The sequence below is a fragment of the Heptranchias perlo genome, chromosome 8, assembly GCF_035084215.1.
Source record: "Heptranchias perlo isolate sHepPer1 chromosome 8, sHepPer1.hap1, whole genome shotgun sequence".
NCBI classification, from domain to species: domain Eukaryota; kingdom Metazoa; phylum Chordata; class Chondrichthyes; order Hexanchiformes; family Hexanchidae; genus Heptranchias; species Heptranchias perlo.
Window position 1 is genome coordinate 2,700,570 of NC_090332.1, and position 23,455 is coordinate 2,724,024.

At 47.5% G+C, this 23,455-nt stretch overlaps 1 protein-coding gene across 2 annotated transcripts in view; it reads left to right on the forward strand.

Moving 5' to 3' along the window:
- Nucleotides 1-23,455, forward strand: part of phactr2 (phosphatase and actin regulator 2) — a 108,806-nt gene that overhangs the window by 65,750 nt on the left and 19,601 nt on the right. The window contains exons 5-8 of one of the 2 annotated variants that reach the window (XM_067988529.1): nucleotides 4,043-4,282; nucleotides 9,368-9,839; nucleotides 18,092-18,306; nucleotides 19,876-20,032. In XM_067988529.1, the coding sequence (XP_067844630.1) occupies nucleotides 4,043-4,282; nucleotides 9,368-9,839; nucleotides 18,092-18,306; nucleotides 19,876-20,032 (1,084 nt within the window). The remainder of the gene's footprint in view (nucleotides 1-4,042; nucleotides 4,283-9,367; nucleotides 9,840-18,091; nucleotides 18,307-19,875; nucleotides 20,033-23,455) is intronic. The other variant, XM_067988530.1, reaches the window with a different exon arrangement.

Genomic DNA, 23,455 nt, shown 5'->3' on the forward strand with positions numbered 1-23,455 from the left:
ATTGCTGGACTATAACTTGGTGTTGTAAAATTGTTTACAATAATCCGAGATAGTCAATGGTTTTAGAAGGGGCAGGTGATGTCTAGCAAACCTCCATGACTTTGAAGCTGTTGCAGATAATAGATAGTGGAACTCTATAATATGTTGGACTTTCAGAGGCTTTGGCAAGGTTTGGCATGAAAACGATGAGAATTCAAGGGACTGGACGTAACATTGATTGGAAGAAAGGAAATCGAATATGAACGAGAGGTGTAATGTCTGACCAGCGAAGGCCTTAAATGCAATCCCACCCCAGTCACTGCTTGGACTTCTGTTGTTTTTAATGTATATAAGAATTAACATGGATACTGAGGCTAATGTAAGAGCCAGAGTTCCCTGGATGACAAAAGAGATTGTGAGTAAGATGTCAGGTTAATAACACAAGTGAGAACCAGGCTGAATAGAAAAAGTTCAGAGGGGAAGTGAAAAAGGAAATAAGAGGGGCAAAGAGAGAGTATGAGAATAGACTGGCAGCCAACATAAAAGGGAATCCAAAAGTCTTCTATAGGCATGTAAAGAGTAAACAGGCAGTAAGAGGAGGGGTGAGGCCAATTAGGGACCATAAAGGAGATCTACTCATGGAGGCAGAGGGGATGGCCGAGGTACTAAATGAGTACTTTGCATCTGTCTTTACCAAGGAAGAAGATGCTACCAAAGTCACAGTAAAAGAGGAGGTAGTTAAGATACTGGATGGGCTAAAAATTGATAAAGAGGAGGTACTAGAAAGGCTGGCTGTACTTAAAGTAGATAAGTCACCCAGTCCGGATGGGATGCATCCTAAGTTGCTGAGGGAAGTAAGGGTGGAAATTGTGGAGGTGCTGGCCATAATCTTCCAAACATCCTTAGATACAGGGGTGGTGCCAGAGGACTGGAGAATTGCAAATGTTACACCCTTGTTCAAAAAAGGGTGTAAGGATAAACCCAGAAACTGTAAGCCAGTCAGTTTAACCTTGGTGGTGGGGAAACTTTTAGAAACAATAATCCGGGACAGAAGTAGCAGTCACTTGGACGAGTGTGGAATGATTAGGGAAAGCCAGCACGGATTTGTTAAAGACAAATCGTGTTTAACTAACCTGATAGAGTTTTTTGATGAGGTAATAGAGAGGGTAGATGAGGGCAATGTGGTTGATGTGGTGCATATAGACTTTCAAAAGGTGTTTGATAAAGTGCCGCACGGTAGGCTTATCATCAAGATTGCGGCCCATGGAATAAAGGGGGCAGTTGCAGCATGGATACAGAATTGGCTAAGGGACAGGTGATGAACGGTTGTTTTTCGGACTGGAGGGAGGTGTACAATGGCGTTCCACAGGGGTCAGTGCTGGGACCACTGCTTTTCTTGATATTTATTGATTACTTGGACTTGGGTGTACAGGGCATAATTTCAAAATTTGCAGTTGACACAAAACTTGGAAGGGTAGTAAACAGTGAGGAGGATAGTGATAGACTTCAAGAGGATATAGACAGGCTGGTGGAATGGGCGGACACGTGGCAGATGAAATTTAATGCAGAAAAATGCGAAGTGATACATTTCAGTAGGAAGAACGAGGAGAGGCAATATAAACTAGAGGGCACAACTCTAAAGGGGGTGCAGAAATAGAGAGATCTGGGGGTATATGTGCACAAATCGTTGAAGGTGGCAGGGTAAGTTGAGAAAGCAGTTAAAAAAGCATACAGGATCCTGGGCTTTGTAAATGGAGGCATAGAGTACAAAAGTATGGAAGTCATGATGAACCTTTATAAAACACTGGTTTGGCCACAACTGGAGTATTGTGTCCAGTTCTGGGCACTGCATTTCAGGAAAGATGTGAAGGCCTTAGAGAGGCTGCAGAAGAGATTTACTAGAATGATTCCAGGGATGAGGGACTTTAGTTACGTGGATAGACTGGAGAACCTGGGATTGTTCTCCTTGGAACAGAGACGGTTGCGAGGAGATTTGATAGAGGTATTTAAAATCATGAAGGGTCTAGACAGAGTAGATAGAGAGAAACTGTTCCCATTGGCGAAAGGGTCAAGGAACAGAGGACATAGATTTAAGGTGATTGACAAAAGAACCAAAGGTGACATGAGGAAAATCTTTTTTTACCCAGCGAGTGGTTGGGATCTGGAATGCACTGCCCGAGGGGGTGGTGGAGGCAGATTCAATCATGGCCTTCAAAAGGGAACTGAATAAGTATTTGAAAGGAAAAAAATTGAAGGGCTACGGGGAAAGGGCGGGGGAGTGGGACTAGCTGGATTACTCTTGCATAGAGCCGGCACAGGCTTGATGGGCTGAATGGCCTCCTTCCGTGCTGTAACCTTTCTATGATTCTACGTTAGCAAATTTGCAGAAGATACTAAAATAGGGAGGGCAGTAGAAATGGAAGATGCAGCTAACGATTTGAAGAAGGGTTTGGATCATTTGTGGAATATAGTGGATAGATGATGAATTAAATTTAACACTGGCAAATAAATGCAAAACAGATTGACAATTGGTGGTAAGTACAAACTGATTGGAATTGGATCAGTAAAGCGAGACTCAATGAGGAGCTTGCGAGTAACAATGGACTTGTCGCTGTCGACCTCCAGACATTGTGGAAGGGCAATTAAAACAGCTGGTAAAACGCCGGGGATATATGCAGGCAGAGCAATGGAATGCATGGGTGCTGAGGTTTCCCTAAAGCTGTACAGTGCGCTGGTGAGGCTGCACACATAGAGTAGAGTGCACAATTCCAGTCACCATTCCGCATGCGTTGGAGAGGATGCCGAGAAGAGGAAAAGAGGAACAATTCCAATTGTAAGGGAGGATGGACTAAGATTAGAAAAAACCTGGGCCCTGAAATTCCACCTGACTACTCTGCCAGTAGGAGTGCAATTATGGTGGACTGTAAGAGCACCCAAGCAAGGAGGCCCGGACCTTGCTCCAAATTACAGGATGGGGGTCATTTCCATATTTGGGGGCGTGGGCTCGGTGTGTGGGTAAGAGTGCGTTGGCTGTCACTCCACCCCAATCCACCTGCAACAGTCGGAGTGACCCCTCGGACCAACAGAGGACAGGAGGTCCAGGAAGGGCCCAACGACCAGGTACAGTTTTACCATTCTCAGCTCTCGACGGAGCCGGTAGGGGCATTTTCCAAGGCAGTCGATTGCCTCTGGGATCAATTACCTTTTTAGCAGGAAGAGTCCGTGGGCTACAGGGAGTACCCGTGCCAGCTCTCAGCTGCAGTTGGTTCCACTGAGGCCTCCAAAGGGGGTACTGGGTGGAGTTTCAGGGGAAGCCTGGAAACTCCTCCAAACATGACCACAGCACCCCGCCCCCCTCAGAACTTCTACCAATGAGACGGAATCTTGGCAGGACCAGGTAACTGTGACATTTTCCAGTGCCCCGACTGGAGTATCAGCCTCCTGGCACCATGGCCCCAGTTGTAATTAGAAGGCCAAAGTCTCCCCTACAGCCCAGAGTCTTCACTCGATGGGGTACCTTGGGGGCATATAAATGGGTTAGACAGGTTAAGTCCAGAATATTAATTTAAAATAAGGCGGGGCCATGAGGCCATAAGGCATACATATAAACTAATGAAGAGTAAATTTAAATCCCAAGGTCAGGAGGAACTGACAGAAGAATAGAGACACTGACATTAAGGGTGCTCAAGGTGCAGTTGGATACCAGACTGAGGGATTTAGGGAGCTAGAGGAATGAACTGTGATGGGCCGAAGGGCCTTTTCTTACCTTGGGTGTTTTTTAATGTTCTTGCATGTTCTGTGTGGAAGACTTAGTGCCAACAATGGGCGTGAAAAGAAAGAAGAAAAAGTTTCATTCCCCAGCTCTGATATCCTTCAATTTGTGAGCACAGGAATGATGAATGCATCCCCCCTCTCTCCCCCTGCACCCCCCCACCCCAAACACCCCCTCCTGATCTAGTGGTGGGTGTGATTGGAATCTCCTCCAGGGCAGAGAGGTTGTAGCTTTGCTCTATGTGGCCTTTAATTTGTTGCTCTGTGCTTGAACTACTTTCTCATCCTGTAGAAACGCCTGAAAACTGCCATATTTGCAAAGTCCAACCTTCTCAGGAAGCACAGCCAGGGTCGCTACCAGTTCCCCAACTGCTTGACTCCACCACCACCATCATCGCTGCTCCTGTTCCTGCTCCTGCTGCTGCTGCTGATGCTGCTAAAGAAGATGATTCTGTAAAGCAAAGCCCCCAGCCTGTGCCCAAGTACCCTCCCGTGCCCCCTAAACCAACGAACTGGACCATTAATGTGGAGCGTAAGTTGTGTCCTGTGTGCTGACGTTGCTATAATGTGTTGTTTTGCTGGTGACTCTGGACTAATCAGATAGATTGTGTTATTTTTCAAGAGAGAGAGAGAGAGGGGCCTGGTATAACTTTTAACCAATAACACTGTGCAAGCACACATGATTGTGTTTGTGTTGTTCCTTTCCGTTGTGCATTGTGCTATTGTATCATGGTGTGAGTTGCATAACCACTTCAAGGCTTCACCTACATTAGGTGCTTTCCAGTCAGAGGATATTGACCTTAGGAGCCCTTTCAATCCCTCCAGAGAGTGGTCTTCAAGAAGTCTAGGATTTGGGGTCTTTCCTGTAGCAACTTAACCTGACAGAAGAGAGCCTCTCTTTATAAATTTCAAATTATCCAACTGGAACAACACTTGTGAAGCTCATCACCTTCCAGAACCGTTGGCTTGATTTTTAAAAAATTCGTTCATGGGATGTGGGCGTCGCTGGCGAGGCCGGCATTTATTGCCCATCCCTAATTGCCCTTGAGAAGGTGGTGATGGGCCTTCTTCTTGAACCGCTGCAGTCCGTGTGGTGAAAGTTCTCCCACAGTGCAGTTAGGGAGGGAGTTCCAGGATTTTGATCCAGTGACGATGAAGGAACGGCGATATATTTCCAAGTCGGGATGGTGTGTGACTTGGAGGGGAACGTGCAGGTGGTGTTGTTCCCATGTGCCTGCTGCTCTTGTCCTTCTAGGTGGTAGAGGTCACAGGTTTGGGAGGTGCTGTCGAAAAAGCCTTGGCGAGTTGCTGCAGTGCATCCTGTGGATGGTCCACACTGCAGCCACGGTGCGCTGGTGGTGAAGGGAGTGAATGTTTAGGGTGGTAGCTGGGGTGCCAATCAAGCGGGCTGCTTTGTCCTGGATGGTGTCGAGCTTCTTGAGTGTTGTTGGAGCTGCACTCATCCAGGCAAGTAGAGAGTATTCCATCACACTCCTGATTTGTGCCTTGTAGATGGTGGAAAGGCTTTGGGGAGTCAGGAGGTGAGTCACTCGCCGCAGAATACCCAGCCTCTGACCTGCTCTTGTAGCCACGGTATTTGTTTGGCTGGTCCAGTTAAGTTTCTGATCAATGGTGATCCCCAGGATGTTGATGGTGGGGGATTCGGCGATGATAATGCCGTTGAATGTCAAGTGGGGGTGGTTAGACTCTCTCTTGTTGGAGATAGTCATTGCCTGGCACTTGTCTGGCGCGAATGTTACTTGCCACTTATCAGCCCAAGTCTGGATGTTGTCCAGGTCTTGCTGCATGCGGGCATGGACTGCTTTATTTGAGGGGTTGCGAATGGAACTGAACGCTGTGCAGTCATCAGCGAACATCCCCATTTCTGACCTTATGATGGAGGGAAGGTCATTGATGAAGCAGCTGAAGATGGTTGGGCCTAGGACACTGCCCTGAGGAACTCCTGCAGCAATTATCTGGGGCTGAGATGATTGGCCTCCAACAACCATTACCATCTTCCTTTGTGCTAGGTATGACTCCAGCCACTGGAGAGTTTTCCCCCTGATTCCCATTGACTTCAATTTTACTAGGGCTCCTTGGTGCCACACTCGGTCAAATGCTGCCTTGATGTCAAGGGCAGTCACTCTCACCTCACCTATGGAATTCAGCTCTTTTGTCCATGTTTGGACCAAGGCTGTAATGAGGTCTGGAGACGAGTGGTCCTGGCGGAACCCAAACTGAGCATCGGTGAGCAGTTTATTGGTGAGTAAGTGCCGCTTGATAGCACTGTCAATGTCACCTTCCATCACTTTGCTGATGATTGAGAGTAGACTGATGGGGCGGTAATTGGCTGGATTGGATTTGTCCTGCTTTTTGTGAACAGGACATACCTGGGCAATTTTCCACATTGTCGGGTAGATGCCAGTGTTGTAGCTGTACTGGAACAGTTTGGCTAGAGGCGCAGCTAGTTCTGGAGCACAAGTCTTCAGCACTACAGCCGGGATGTTGTCGGGGCCCATAGCCTTTGTTGTATCCAGTGTACTCAGCCATTTCTTGATATCACGTGGAGTGAATCGAATTGGCTGAAGACTGGCTTCCGTGATGGTGGGGATATCGGGAGGAGGCTGAGATGGATTATCCACTCGGCACTTCTGGCTGAAGATGGTTGCAAACACTTCAGCCTTGTCTTTTGCACTCATGTGCTGGACTCCGCCATCATTGAGGATGGGGATGTTTACAGAGCCTCCTCCTCCCATTAGTTGTTTAATTGTCCACCACCATTCACGACTGGATGTGCAGGACTGCAGAGCTTTGATCTGATCCGTTAGTTGTGGAATCGCTTAGCTCTGTCTATAGCATGTTGCTTCCGCTGTTTAGCATGCATGTAGTCCTGAGTTGTAGCTTCACCAGGTTGGCACCTCATTTTTAGGTACGTCTGGTGCTGCTCCTGGCATGCTCTTCTACACTCCTCATTGAACCAGGGTTGATCCCCTGGCTTGTTGGTAATGGTAGAGTGAGGAATATGCCGGGCCATGAGGTTAGATTGTGCTGGAATACAATTCTGCTGCTGCTGATGGCCCACAGAGCCTCATGGATACCCAGTTTTGAGCTGCTAGATCTGTGTCCCTGGCACTGGATTCACTATCCATTCCCCTCCACCACTGGTGCAATGGGGCTACAGTATGTACAATCTACAGGATGCACTGCAGGAACTCAACAAAGTCACTTCGACAGCACCTCCCTCCCCTGAAACCTCTACCACCAAGAAGGGCAAGAGCAGCAATGTCATTGGAACACCATCATCTCCGAGTTTCCCTCAAACTCACCCTGGCTTGGACATGCAGAATCATACAGCACAGAAGGAGGCCATTCGGCCCATCGTACCTGTGCCAGCTCTTTCAAAGAGCTATCCAATTAGTCCCACTCCCCCTGCTCTTTCCCATAGCCCTGCAAATTTTTCCTTTTTAACTATATATCCACTGCCCTTATGCAAATTACTATTGAATCTGCTTCCACCGCCCTTTCAGGCAGCGCATTCCAGATCATCATAATATTACCGTTCCTCCATTGTCACTGGGTCAAAGTCCTGGAACTCCCTTCCCTAACAGCACTGTGGGAGAACCTTCACCACACGGACTGCAGCGGTTCAAGAAGCAGGCCCACCTCCACCTTCTCAAGGGCAATAAATGCCAGCCTTGCCAGCGACGCCCGCATCCCAAGGATAAATTTTTAAAAACTTCTTAAATGGACAGTGTTTCCAGGTGAATGATAATAAATCCTAACTGTATGTGAAGGTTGAATTTGTTGTAAATAATAAGGAAAACATACATTAATGGGATTGAATAATATTACTTTCGGTAAAATCATATCAGCTTTCTCTTTTGATGCCATTATTAAAGAACTTAAACTCAGCTTAAAATAATTTTTGCCTTACACTTCTATGCTTTAGGTTGGTTTGGTCATGCAAACTTATTTGGTGGTATTTTACTGGTTGGTTATATTTCTGCTCCCTCTTTTGTCCTCTGACTCCTCTCTACTACTTTTGCCAGTGCCCCAATTGTCTGCTTTTGGAAGCACGGGAAGACCTAACCCACAACGAACAAGCCCCAAGGTGGACCCATCAACGTGAAGAGACACATACGCCCAACAGTTTCCATTCCGCAGTTTCTGTAAAACTTTTTGCTCCCGCTTTCCCAGAAGGTTGTTGGTCATTCTTTCCCTCTCTGTGCCCATTTTCTATCACTCCTTTCAAGTGCCGTTCTGAAGCTAACTCTGTGCTTGGAAAAGCAGCAATTTGAAGTCAGGTCTACAGGTTGAGAATTCAGTGGTTTAGTGTCAGTACTAAGCTGCTCCTTTTGGTTTCAATCCGGAAAGCACATGCTGCCTCAACTGTTGGTTAACATACTGTCCTTTTGACCCAGTGAACTGGTTTGGAATCCAGCCTTGATTAACCAGATGAAAGTCTTGTCTTTCACATGGTCATGGTGTTTTGTCAGATGAGTGTGGGCAATTTCAATCCTATTCCTGGTTTCCTGTCAGCGTCCAGCAGTAAAACTGACTATAATTCAGGAGGGCTGGTCTTAAATTGTCCGACTCGCATCGGAAAGCTTGCATGGACTCCCAGTGCAGGGAGTGGAAATACTACACTAATGAAATTCTAAAGTTGGCTTTAAGGGTAGTGGTAAGTATGCGGAACAGATTACTGGCACGGGTGTTGGAACAAGAAACCGTAATGGGTTTCAAGAAGGAACTAGACAGGTTCCTGTCAACAGCTGAGATCCGGGGTTATTAGAAATGCACCAAAGGAGTATTGTGGATAGGTGGGCAAGATGAACCAAAGGGTCTGTTACCTGAAACTGTTACACATTGATTGAGGGCAATGTAAAGAGAGTTTTGCTCTGCACCCATCCCATGCTCTGGAAGTGCTTGGCTAAGAAGCATAGAGTGCATTTTACTCTGGGGTTACCTCATATTAAGAAACACCTTACATTTATATAGCTCCTTTCACAATGTCTCAAAGCATGTTACTGTCAATGAAGTATATATTTTTTGAGTATAGTTAATGTTGTAATGTAGCAGCCAATTTGCACACAGTAAAGTCCCACAAAACAGCAATGAGATTAATGACCAGATAATCTGTTTTAGTGACATTGGTTGAGGGATAAATACTGGCCCCAGGAACCCAGAGAGAACTCCTCTGCTCTTCTTGGAATAGTGCCAAGGGACCTTTTACATCATGCAGCTTAGAGGGCAGACAGGGCCGCAGTTTAACATCTCATCAGAGAGAGACAGCACCTCCCTCAGTACTGCCGTGGGAACGTCAGCCTGTATTATGAGCTCAAGTCGCTGGAGTGGGACTTGAACCCACAACCTTCTGATTCAGAAGCAAGAGCACTACCACTGAGCCAAGGCTGACAGATACCCCAGTGGGCTGTACATCTACTTCATTCTATACCTGATGTAAGAGGGTTTTCTGGGGTCGTGTATAAAGTGTGTCACACAAAAGTCATGGTTTGTCTTTTAAATACTTTCATGGGTTTACTGCAGCTGGTTAGCAAACTATTTTGTAGACTGTTTGATTTGGTTGTTTGATGCCCATTATACAATTTGATTGCAGATAACTCCTGCCAGTTGGAGAAACTCTCCAAACCATTGTCACCGCCACAGTCTCCATCTCAGCTTCGCTCAGCGACAAACACTAACCGTACCCAGGAGACGCCAGGTTTCCCTGGCACGGGAGACACTCTCAGGAAATCTGGAACGTATTCTGACCTTCCTTCTCAACCTTCTTCTTTGCGACCGAACCAAACCGACTCCTCGGGACTTTCGGCAGTAGGCCGTGCACCACCTCAGCCAGGAGATCTCGCCCAGAAGGCAAAGGCCGAGTTTGAAAAATCCGATACGGTTTTTGACCAAGGAGCCGCCCAGCCATCCCAGTCAGACCCGTCCAAACAGCAGGACCTTCAGAAGGATGCTCCCCTTGCAGACCCCAGCCAGCCCATTCAGCCCGTCGTTACTGGTGGAGAAATGGAGGTCTCCCAGCAGCAGGCAGCCACTGGCCTGAAAATAACTGGAGAAACACTAAAAGGGTAAACCCTCAAGATATTTTTGTACAGTTGTGTACAATTCTGGGCACCACACTTTAGGAAGGATGTCAAGGCCTTGGAGAGGGTACAGAGGAGGCTTACCAGCATGATACCAGTTATATGGAGAGATTGGAGAAGCTGGGATTGTTCTCCTCAGAGCAGAGAAGGTTAAGGGGAGATTTAATAGAGGCGTTCAAAATAACGAGGGGTTTTGATAGAGCAAATAGGGAGAAACTGTTTCCCCTGGAAAGTGGGTCGGTAACCAGAGGTCATAGATTTAAAATAATTGGCAAAAGAGCACTGGGGGAAATGAGGAGAAATGTTTTCACACAGAGGGTTGTTAAGATCTGGGACACACTACCTGAAAGGGTGGTGGAAGCAGATTCCAGAGGAACTTTCAAAAGGCAATTGGACATGTACTTGAAGAGGATTAATTTGTAGAGTTATGGGGAAAAAGATGGGGTATGGGACTGATTGGACAGCTCTTTCAAAGAGCTGGCACAGGCACGACGAATGGCCTCCTTCTGTGCTGTAAGATTCTATGATCTTTTGTCATGGGTGTTGGGTTTACACAGGATATTGTTATATGTTATTGTGGGACGATATGATAGAAGTGTTTAAAATTATTGACGGATGAGACAGAGAGATAGTAGCAGATCGTTACCAGTAGTTGACGGGTCCAGAACGAGAGGCCATCGATAACAAATTGTGAAACTGAATTGACAATTTGCTATGGTAGGACTTGACCTAACGACCTCTGGTCAAGTACCATAATCACTATACAACCTTATGTTCCAGGTAAGTCTGACAAAAGAAAGTAAGAATTTGCATTTATATAGCGCCTTTCACAAACTCAGGACGTCCCAAAATGCTTCACAGCTAATTAAGTTATTTTGGAGAGCAGTCACTATTGTAATATAGGGAAATGCGCAGCCAATTTTTCTCATTGCTGTTTGTGGGATATTGGGACAAACAGCAATGAGAAAAAATTACCAGATCATCTGTTTTAATGATTTTGGTTGCAGGATAAATATTGACAAGGACACCAGGGAGAACTCCCCTGCTCTTGTCTTCAAATAATGCTATGGGATCTTTTACTTCCAATTGAGAGGGCAAAACGGCCCTCAGTTTAACTTTTCATCTGAAAGACAGTGCAGCGCTCCCTCCGTACTGCACTGGAGTCTCAGACAAGATTTTGTGCTCAAGTCTCTGGAGTGGGACTTGAACCCATGACCTTCTGACTCAGAGGCACGAGTGCTACCCACTGAGCCACAGCTGACACCATATGACTGAAACGAGAGTGCACCGTACAGAGAATTGCAGGTGCAGATTGCTTGTCCCATCACTCCGTTCTCTCGTAGCCACAAAAACTCAACTGGACCAGCCACATAAATACTGTGGCTACGAGAGCAGGTCAGAGGCTGGGTATTCTGTGGAGAGTGACTCACCTCCTAACTCTACAAAGCCTCTCTACCATCTACAAGGCACAAGTCAGGAGTGTGATGGAATACTCTCCACTTGCCTGGATGAGTGCAGCTCCAACAACACTCAAGAAGCTCAACACTACCCAGGACAAAGCAGTCGACTTGATCAGCAGCCCATCCACCACCCTAAACATTCACTCCCTTCACCACTGGCGCACCGTGGCTGCAGTGTGTACCATCCACAGGATGCACTGCAGCAACTCACCAAGGCTTCTTCAGCAGCGCCTCCCAAACCCGCGACCTCCACCACCTAGAAGGTGCAGTAGGTGCATGGGAACAACACCACCTCCAAGTTCCTCTCCCAGTCACACACTATCCCGACCTGGACACATATCGGCCGTTCCTTCATTATCGCTGGGTCAAAACCCTGGAACTCTCTCCATAACAGCACTGTTGGAGCACCTGCACCACACGGACTGCAGCGGTTCAAGAAGAAGGCCCACCACCACCTTCTCAAGGGCATCAAGGGATGGGCAATAAATGCCGGCCTTGCCAGCAAAGCCCACATCCCGAGAATGAATATTTTTTTAAAAATTCTGCAGCATTTTTAAGAGTGGTCCTAAAGTGAGATATTAGTTGGGAGACTCTGGCCCTTGGTGAAATATAGCTGGCAGCCCCCGTTTGTGGGCCATTTTGTGTAGAGTTCTCTCAGCTCTCACTTCAGGAGCCACCTCTCACATGATGTGCACTAGGATTGGAGACTGTCGGCAGCACCTCAGCTCAGGATGGCCTTCGAGGGAGATTCAGATAAGGCACTGGTGTTACAAACGTCTGTAGAGGTCACCTGTCCAGTTTTGGACCGGACAGTCTAGGTTTGAAGTGGAGTGCCTGAAATCCAACATCCTGTCCCACGCAAAGTCCCACTGGGCTGTCACCCGCCATCCTCGACAGCGTCCGCTGGCTCCCAATCCCCACAGTGTGTCGAATTCAAAATCAAAGTGTTCAAATCCCTCCCTGGCCTCGCCCCTCCCTATCTCTGTGACTTCCTCAAGCCCAACAACGCTCCGAGATCTCGGCGCTCCTCTAATTCTTACCTCTTGCTCATCCCCGATTTCCATCGCCATTGGTGGCCGTGCCTACAGCTTCAAGCTCTGGAATTCCCTTGCTGAAGCTCTCCGCCTCTCTCTCCCCTCCTTTAAGACGCCCCTTAAAACCTACCTCTTTTGACCAAGCTTTTGGTCACCTGTCCTAATATCTCCTTATGTGACTCGGTGTCAAATTGTTTCCGATTCCGCTCCTGTGAAGCGCCTTGAGACGTTTTACTACATTGAAGGTGCTATATAAATGCAAGTTGTTGTTGTTATCCTAAGTTGACCAGCCAGTCTCACTCACTATTGGAGCCTGGAGGGGGGGGGGGAGAATTGTCACTTCTTGCTGGGATACTTCCCATTCATGTCCACATAACCCTGCAAGTCAGTGCCCTAACAGGCAAGGTGCCCTGGCTGGGCGAGCATTAGACAGTGTACTGGTGCTCTGTGCTAGTAAACTACATGGCTTTTCGATGGTTATATTCCAGCAGTTCCCCCCCACCTCGCCCCACCCTCCTTTGCACACTTGGGTGTCCCCAAGCTCTGTAATGGACCTAGGACCTATATAAATGCGGACATGTTCCTGTGGGGCCAGAATGCGCTCTCTATATCGGGCAAGTGATGGGGTCAGGTAGTGTAGTGGTTATGTTACTGGATTTAATAATTCAGAGAACTAGGAGTTCAATTCCCACCATGGTAGTTTGAGAATTTAAATTCAGTTTAAAAAAACAATCTGGAAATAAAAAGCTGGTGTCAATAAAAGTGACCATGAAGCTGTCAGATTGTTTTAAAAACCCAATTGGTTCATTAATGTCTCTTTAGGGAAGGAAAGCTGCCGTCCTTACCCGGTCTGGGCCTATATGTGACTCCAGTCCCACACCAAGGTGTTTCTTTTTTATTCATTCATGGGATGTGGGCGTCACTAGCAAGGCCGGCATTTATTGCCCTTGAGAAGGTGGTGGTGAGCCGCCTTCTTGAACCGCTGCAGTCCGTGTGGTGAAGGTTCTCCCACAGTGCTGTTGGGAAGGGAGTTCCAGGATTTTGACCCAGCGACGACGAAGGAACGGCGATATATTTCCAAGTCGGGATGGTGGGAACGTGCAGGTGGTGTTGTTCCCATGCACCTGCTGCTCTTGTCCTTCTAGGTGGTCAAGGTCACGGGTTTGGAAGGTGCTGTCAAAGAAGCCTTGGCGAGTTGCTGCAGTTGACTCTTAACTGTCCTCTGAAGTGTCCAAACAAGGTACTCAGATGTGTCAAACCGATACCAGCGGTTCATGAAGAAGGCGGCCCACCTCCATCTTCTCAGGGCAACTAGGGATGGGCAATAAATGCCGGCCTTGCCAGCGACGCCCACATCCCGAAAATACATTTTAAAGAAAGAGACAATCCAATAAGATAACCACTTCTTTAACACTCAAGGCTGCTTACCTAGACTTAGAATTACTTTAGGATAAACCATTGTTTTCTCCTACTTGTTTTTAAAAATTTAAATATGCCAACTTTTCCTGATTCTCCATAAATGGAGTGATCCACATGGGGTGCAGGAAATATCTGAAAGGGTTTTGCCGTTTTGGGTGAAAGATGCTGATGGATTTTGACGAGTCAATAAATTGGAAACAGCACCCCCTTCAGGACACTCTGATATACATCAGCATCAAGGAAAACCAAATGATATTTTGCTTCTTTTGGAAGTGTATAAAGCAACTGAAAAATCAGGTAGCACCAAGTCATCCTGTGTTTGACTGCCAACGCAGGGTGCCATGCAGTTGTGTTTGACTGCCAATGCAGGGTGCCATGCAGTTGTGTTTGACTGCCAACGCAGGGTGCCATGCAGTTGTGTTTGACTGCCAACGCAGGGTGCCATGCAGTTGTGTTTGACTGCCAACGCAGGGTGCCATGCAGTTATATTTGACTGCCAACGCAGGGTGCCATGCAGTTGTGTTTGACTGCCAACGCAGGGTGCCATGCAGTTGTGTTTGACTGCCAACGCAGGGTGCCATGCAGTTATATTTGACTGCCAACGCAGGGTGCCATGCAGTTATATTTGACTGCCAGTGCACGGTGCCACAGATTGGACAATATTGGCTGGTCCCTCAGTTTCCCGCAGCACAGCTCAGTCCTCTGAGCCTCATGACAGTGGGTTAAACGAGGAAGGAGAGTGGGTTACCCACTCAGGAGAAATTGGGGAAAGCCATTCCCCGGAGTGCACTGTCACTCAACATCCATGCAGCTGGTTTCAGAGTAGCGTTGCAGAATCAAGGGGAGACCACTATCCCATCCAAGGACAGGGAGCAGTGTGTGCAGGCCCAATCAGGATAAAAGGCAGAACTAGCATGAGTGAAGAGTCACCTACTGTGAATGAAACTCACACACATGGAACCGTATCCGCATTTCAACCTGCTCCAGGATTATAAAAATAATCAATATTGGTTCAAGATATCTTGTTGATATTTCAATAACCGGCTTCAGTGGGGCAGTGTTAGTGTTTAACAATCCCTGGGTAAAGAGTTGGTATTCTGCTGATTAAATTGTTTAACTCTAAAGCTTACCCTTAGGTTAAAGGGCCACAGTCGTTGTGTAAAGTTGCACTATCTCGTGGTGCTAACGTTGTCTTGACAAAAATAAAATGATGCCAGAAAGATGCATTTGCAAAACCTCGCACTGGACAGAGTCTACTCGCAAAGCAAGACATCCCGAGGGTTTCTCGAGGGGAGGGGGTTGGATACTCCCAAATGAGGGATGGGTTTGGGAGGTTTGCCCGAGGAGGAGGGTTTTGAACCGAAAGCAAAGAGGAAGGGTTTTCGAAGGAAGTTGCAGGGTGCTGAGACTCGGTGGGTTGAAGGAAGGGGAGGAGAGGGAAAATGGACGATACGAGGCTAGAGGATGCTGCAAGGAAAGGATGGGACAAGGCCGTGGAGAAGTTTGTACTGCAGGTTTTGACATTAGTGCACTGGGGTCGGGGTGGGGGTGGGAAGCGAGGAGAGCCAAGTTCGCAAAATATCACGCAATGGCGAGCAGTTGTTTTCTTGTCTCCTCTCACCAGGCATTTCTCTGTGGGGTGATAACTGATGGAGGAGGGAGGTGCTGGATCTAGGAAACTACGTGATAGAACATAATGTTTCTGTCCTGAGACCTTGTAAGTGATGGCCCTGATCAGGACGGCAAGCATCTCACAGCGAGCTTTAATTAAAAACACAAGTTCAAGTCGCAGATTTCATTTATTTTATTTTTTTTAAATTGAATTCCGGTCTGTACTTTTCAAAAAACTGATACTGGTGGATAAGGACATTTAAGGGCAAGGCCTTCGAATGTGCTTTTAAGTACTGCCAACAAGTACTTACTCACTTGTTTGTCTAAACGATATAGATTGGACCAGGACAAGTGTGAGTTAACCAGTCAAGTCTCAGGCACAGATCTTTATTACCTCGCCCAGGGTGGGTTTGACATGTCCCACTTTTCACACTGTGCTTTTGGCCTTCGCACCAATTGAATTCTTTTCCTTTTTGCCGTCTTAAAGAGGAAACAATTTCTGATGAATTGCCCCCTTTAACCCTAAATGGTATGAAGGGAGAAGTTGGATATATACTTGAATAGGAAATATTTACAGGGCTATGGGGAATAAGCAGGGGGAAAGTGGGACTAATTGGATAGCTCTTTCAAAGAGCCGGTACAGGCGTGATGGGCCGAATGGCCTCCTTCTGTGCTGTATGATTCTGTGACACTATCGTTGGTATCTCTCGGTCACCTCTTGTTGCTCTGTTTCATGCTCGAGAAATCAAGTTACAGGCAGCCGTTTTGTGCAGAATCTGCCCACCTGTGATGTCCCAATGTAATGGCCTACAATCCACTACACCCACTAACGATGCCGTTCCCTGAACCCCAGCAGCACAGGGCACGCACTGTGTTCCTGGCATATCAGGAACATCCGCAGATATACGTATCCCACAACCTTCAGCCCTGAATCATTCTTGCCCACTCCTTTTCCGGGTGAATGAAGACAAACAACGTTTACTCAGAATGTCATGGACCAGTGCTCAAATTTATTTATTTTTACTTATTAGAAACTTGGTTCAAAATGTTTCTCCTCCCTTTCCTCTCCCCTACCCTTCAGTCTTCCTGAGTTGTGGGCATAAGACCACGTACTTGACTTGAGGGGAATCCCAAGCAGCAAGGTGTGAGCGAGCACACACTGTATCATGTGCCAACAGGCACCTCTCTGCCTCAAAGGCTTCGAAACACCTTTAGGCCGTACTTTAACGCGGGAAATTGGAGAGGGTGCCGAGGAGATTCACTAGAATGGTGCCAGGGATGAGGGACTTCAGTTATGTGGAGAGACTGGAGAAGCTGGGGTTGTTCTCCTTAGAGCAGAGAAGGTTAAGGGGAGATTTAATAGAGGTGTTCAAAATCATGAAGGGTTTTGATAGAGGAGATAGGGAGAAACAGTTTCCACTGGCAGGAGGGTCGGTAAAACAGAGGACACGGATTTAAGGTGATTGGCAAAAGAATCAAAGGGGGAGATGAAGAAATTTTTTTATGCAGTGAGTTGTTATGATCTGGAATTCACTGCCTGAAAGGGCGGTGGAAGCAGATTCAATAGTAACTTTCAAAAAGGGAATTGGATAAATACTTGAAAAGAATTGAGGGCTATGGGGAAAGAGGAGGGGAGTGGGACTAATTTGATAGTTCTTTCAAAGAGCCGGCACAGGCAAGATGGGCCGAATGGCCTCTTTCTGGTGCTGTAAGATTCTATGATCCTAAATGGGCGCAGGGAATGATCCCTGGCCCTGAAGACAGAGCGGGGGAGAGGAGGGGGGTCGCAAAAAATTGGTTCTCAGGCCTCATCTAAATGGTCAGGATGAGCCTGGTGCCTGTCACACCTCGACAGGCAGATCATCCCAGGAGAGCATTTGATGTCAGGCCAGCAGCAACCCTCGGGTAAGTCTCTGGGAGGGGGGGGTGGGTGTGGGAATAGGGGGAGGGGGGCCGTGGCAGCGGCCCTGGGACTTACTGTGGATCCCGGAGGAACACTGCGGCTTTTCCTGGCTTCGCAGAAAGTTTTTTAAAAATGTCAGTCACCCTTTAAGTGGCTGCATCCACATCCCCAACAGCTGATGAGGGACTTTGGTTATGTGGAGAGGCTGGGATTGTTCTCCTCAGAGCAGGGGCTCCACTCAGGGACAGCCCGATTTCTTGTGAAGGTCCTTAAAACAGGCCTTGAGCCCCTCATTGGCGTATGCCCTAGAGGCCTGAAAAATGGGTTTGGCCCGATTTTGGATCGGATGTTTTTTAGGGTGTAGGGTTACCAACTCTGGGAGGACGTAATCCCGGAGGTTTCATCACCTGAGCTCCTCCCGCCTCCCAGCCGCCTCACCCAGTCAAACAGCCTTTTCATAACTAATAAATGAAAGTATTCAGAGAAATTAACGAAAACTCATAAAAGTTTTTGAACGCCCTATGATTTTTTTTTTCCTCCCGGGTGTTGCTCGCAGCACTATATAGGAGGTTAATCTTCAGTTCCTGGAGACTCCAGGGCAGCCCTGGAGGGTTGGCAACCCCGAACCTGCAGACATTAAACTGAGACTACAGCAGCATTACTTTGAATGTGGTAGAGTTGTGCGTCATTGTTTTTGTGTTCGGAGCCGGCCGCCTGTTATGCCACCTCAAGGCCCTTGTTGAACATTGTGCCGCCAAATTGGTGCTAATGTCCACCCGTGTTAATCGCCTCTCTCCTTTGTTTCGGCAGCACGTCTGATGAAATTGACAGCGGTGAGAAACCGGAGACGACGGCAGGTCATTTCACCAAGAAGAGCCGTGTGCAGCTGGACAGATCCTCACCGGTCATCATCATTCCTGGCGTGGCCTATCCCGAGACGGCAGGGAGCGACTCTGATTCCGATGGCTCACTGCAATACAGAAATGATTCTGATGAAGATGATGAGGACGATGAATGTTTAAACAGTAAGAACTCTGATGGTTGTGCTGTCCACACCATCGGTAACACCTCGTACAGTTTGGGAAGTGCGTGAAACATAGGAACAGGAGGAGGCCATTCAACCCCTCGAGTCTGTTCCGCCATTCAATTAGATCACGGCTGGTCTGTATCTTAACTCCATTTTCCCGCCTTGGTTCCGCAACCCTTAATCCCCTTACCCAACAAAAATCTATCAATCTCAGTTTTGAAATTTTCAATTGACCCCCAGCCTCAACAGCTTTTTGGGGGGAGAGAGTTCCAGATTTCCACTCCCCTTTGTGTGAAGAAGTGCTTCCTGACATCACCCCTGAACGACCCGGCTCTAATTTTAAGGTTGTGTCCCCTTGTTCTGGACTCTCCCACCAGAGGAAATAGTTTCTCTCCATCCACCCTATCAAATCCTTTAATCATCTTAAACATCTCAATTAGATCACCCCTTAATCTTCCATACTCAAGGGAATACAAGCCTGGTCTATGCAACCTGTCCTCGAAATTTAATCCTTATAGCCCTGGTATCATTCTGGTGAATCTGCACTGCACCCCCTCCTCCAAGGCCAATATATCCTTCCAGAGGTGCGATGCTCAGAACTGAATGCAGTATCTCCAGATGGGGTCTGACCAGAGCTTTACATAACTGTAATATAACTTCCACCCATTTGTATTCCAACCCCCTTGAGATAAAGGACAACATACCATTAGCCTTTCTAATTCCGTACCAGTCTGCTAGCTTTTAGTGATTTCAGTACATGGATCCCTAAATCTCTCTGCGTGGAAGGGAATTTTAAGCCAGTTGCCAAATTTCAAATGATTAGTTTGGTTCAGAAAAATTTCTGTTCCCTCCTCCATATTTTGCTCTTTCTACATCTCCTACATGGTCCATTTTTAGCCTCCATATTGATGAACCAGCCAGAAAGGCTCCATTGTGGAGAAAATACCTGGCCTCTGCTCAGCACCTTCCCCCCACCCTCCCCCTTCCCTCCTCACCAGTTGGCTGAGGTCAGGAACTCCCTTAGGGTACAGCAGCTTAGTGGTTCTGGTACTGGGCGAGTAACCCAATCCCAACCGTTGCCAGTTGTGAAACACAATTCAATAAACCTGGAAATTTGTGGGCCGACACCAGAATCGAAATGATCCTGAAAGCTGCTCGATTGTCATAAAAACCCAACTGGAGTTCTCAAATGTCCTTCAGGGAAGGGAACCTGTCACCCCTTCCTGGCCTGCTCTGCACGTGACTCCAGTCTTACTCTATGTGATTGACTCAGTTGGGTTTTTAATGACAATCTGACAGCTTCACGGTCACTTTTACTGATACCAATTTTTAAATTTCATCTGAATTCAAATTCTCAAACTGCCATTTGGTGGGATTTGAACTCATGTTCTCTGGATCACGAGTCCAGTAATACAAGTACTACACCACCGTACCCTATCAAATCCCTTTACCATTTTAAACACCTCGATTGAACGCAGTTCGTATACTGTAACCGTTGTCTGTGTTCAGATCCCCCTCCCACAACCAGCGACACTCGGTAACCGCGAGTTTGTGACTTCCACGGTAGGTGCTCTTGCCAATAAAATACGACGGAGAGACACGCTCGCCATTAAGCTCCGCAATCGACCAACGAAACAGGAGCTGGAGGAGAAGAACATCCTGCCTCGTAACTCGGACGAGGAGCGGATGGAACTGCGACAACAAATTGGGACCAAACTCATCAGGTAGGCGACCCGCCAAACTTCCTCACCGCGGTTTGTTTTCTCATTCGTTCTCAAGATGTGGGCGTCGCTCGCAGGTCCAGCATTTATTGCCCCTCCCTAATTGGCCAGGTTTGATACAATTGAGGGTTCTTTTAAGTTAAGAATCAACCACGTTGGTGTGGGACTGGGTAAGGATGGCAGGTTTCCTTCCCTAAAAGGACTTTAGTGAACTTTAGTGGGTTTTTGCAAAGAAGGTAAAGGGGATATTTAATAGAGATGTTCAGAATTATGAAGGGTTTGGATAGAGTGGATAGGGAGAAAGTGTTTCCACTGGCAGGAGGGTCGGTAACCAGAGGACACAGATTAAAGATAATTGGCAAAAGAACCAGAGGCGGAGATGAGGAGAATTTGTTTTTACGCAGCGAGTTATGATCTGGAATTCACTGCCTGAAAGGGCGGTGGAAGCAGTTTCAAAAATAACTTTCAAAAGGGAATTGGATAAATGCTTGAAAAGGAAAAATATGCAGGGAAGGAAACCTGTCACTCTGGTCTGGCCTACACGTGACTCCAGTCACACACTACAGGATTGACACTGAAGTGGCCTAATTGTGAAACCAATCACAACTTAGGGCAACTAGGGAAGGACAGTAACTGCTTGTGGTGGTGTCCATGCTGCTTGAGGAAAGCAAGAGAGTTAAACAGAAATCAGAAATGCACACATTTCCCTCAAAAGTAAATTAACAAAGGGAAATAAAAGTTCTAAGTATAGAAATTGCTGTTGTTTATAATTAGCAGAAGAAAAGATGTTGCAGCCTTTGCATCCGCAGGACGTCCCAAAGTGCTTCACAGCCAATGAAGTACTTTTAAAGTGTAGTCACTGTTGTAATGTAGGAAACACGGCAGTCAATTAGCGCACAGCAAGATCCCACAAACAGCAATGAGATAACTGGCCAGACAACAGAACCAATAGAACCATAGACAATCTGTCTGGTGATATTGGTTGAGGGATAAATATTCCCCAGGATACCGGGGAGAACTCCCCTGCTCTTCTTCAAATCGTGCCGTGGGATCTTTTACATCACCTGAGAGGGCAGACGGGGCCTCGGTTTAACGTCTCACCCAAAAGACGGCTCCGCTGACAATATCGCACTACCTCGATACTGCACCGGGAGTGTCAGCCGAGGTTATGCGCTCAAACCTCTCGAGTGGGAACTTGAACCCCACGACCTCCTGACTCAGAAACCAGAGTGCTACCCAAATAATGAAAGTGTTTGTGCAATAGCCCTTTGAAGTGTCAAATGTTGAAAGTGATTTCTAGCCTCCAAGATGTAATAGTTTCAGTGACGTCTGGCGAACGTAATGCTTTCTATTGTGCTAATACGCATGAAAGTGAAAGAGAATTAAATAAACAGCGGCAACAGATCTGGTTCACATTATGACTCTGTCTGAATGATCCACCAACACTTGACATCCTTTTACAAACAGGCTTCCTGTTGCCCATCTACACAGACGAGCTCGTCACACCCTCTTTACTTTGATTCAGATGATTCAGATGGTCTGAATTCTGTTTCATTTTTTTAAATTTAAAAGCAAAAAAAATACAAAATAAAAAAATATATATCAAAATGGAACAGCAAGTTGGGTCTTGCAGTTTTATCCTCCTGATCCAATCCAGCTCTTTGTTTATTTTATAAACCCCCCCCCCCGCCAATCGCAGTGATGCAGCGAATGGGTGAGGGTTTGTGTATGGATGCCTGGTTACCACCTGTCTCTGAACAAGTGCCGCCGTGGGCTTGAAGTGCTGTGGGTGCCTGGAGACGGCGTTGGTGAGTGGGTGGGTGTGTCTGAGATGGGGAGAGGGAGGGTGGGCAGACATGGGGAATGACTGCGGGCAAAGCAAAATAAACCAGGAGACACCGTCTGCCTGCCGCGATCGTTGGGCGCCGACGAGGGATCCGCGGCGGGTGTGAGACGCAGAGCTTTTGAAAACTGATTTTCCTCTTTTGCTTCTCGCTCTCTCTCTCTCTCTCTCTCTCTCTCTCTGGTGATGGGAATCCTGTCAGTAATCACAGGTTGTGGCACTTGAAGCTGTCAGTAGTCAGCCCTCCCCTCTCTGATACACACACACACATACTGCATAAAGCACCTTGTAATGAGCAGTGTGTTAGGGACCATCTATAATTTGCATTTGTTTCCACAGGGTAAAAAGAGCGCATTCCCCATTACGCCCAAAGATGTAGCGGGCTCATTTTAACCCACGCTCCCCAGCGGGAATCTGACGGGATTAAATCAGCCACCCATTTTACACCCTGCTCGATTTTACTTTCTGTTCACTTCAGCGGTGTAAAATGGGCAACCAATCCGATCCCTTCAGTTTCCCGCTTTGGGGGGAAGGGGTTAGCTTAAAATGACCCCCCCACCCCCGTACTTTAGTTTTGAAATGATGGTGTCACGGAGGGTGACCATGGTTGTTTAAATTCCCCTCTACCGCCCTTGTCCTGAAGTTCTTGACTCCCCGTACAGCTGCCAAGCGTCCCCCTCCCCAAACCCCCAGCACCTCGCCCATCACCATTGCTTGCGAGCCTTGACCGTGAGGATGAGCAGGCTGCTCAGCTACAAGCGGCAGCACCACAGCCCGGCCGGGTCCTGCCCTTACCCGATTGCCCCCACACGCAGGCACTTTCCATCAAACTTTTGGCGGGCACGGGAAGCCTGACTGGTTTTCCCTTTCCCCAGCCCAGGGGCACTGAGACTGGTTGTAGACCCTCCCACTGCTGACCCGGCTGAGGTCGGCTAACGATTCTCCGACTTTTGCGCCTCTGTCAGTTCTTGGATCCTGCTTTTGGGTCCCTCTCCTGCTTTTACGGTGCGCGGGACTAGCTGCCATGGCTACTTCACTGAAACCAAAGTCCTTAGCCCCATTTATACACCCGCCACATTGATCGATCGAAACACCATAAAACCTTGCTGTGTCCCTTCAATTTAATAGAATGCGCAGCATCACAGGATACTTGTGGATGGGGATGTCATTCAGCCCATCGTCCATCCATCCAGAACAACCATATCCTCCCCCCAAGCTCTGCTGCCCGTATCCTAACTCCCACCAAGTCCCGTTCACCCATCACCCCCTGTGCTCGCTGACCTACATTGGCTCTCGATTTTAAAATTCTCATCCTTGTTTTCAAATCCCTCCATGGCCTCGCCCCTCCCTACCTCTGTGACCTCCTCCAGCCCCTACAACCCTCCGAGATCTCTGCGCTCCTCCAATTCTGGCCTCTTGTGTATCCCCGATTTCCTTCGCCCCACCATTGGCGGCCGTGCCTTCAGCCGTATAGGTCCTGAGCTCTGGAATTCCCTCCCTAAACCTCTCCGCCTCTCCTCATTTAAGATGCTCCTTAAAACCTACCTGTTTGTCGCCTGTCCTAATATCTCTTCATGTGGCTC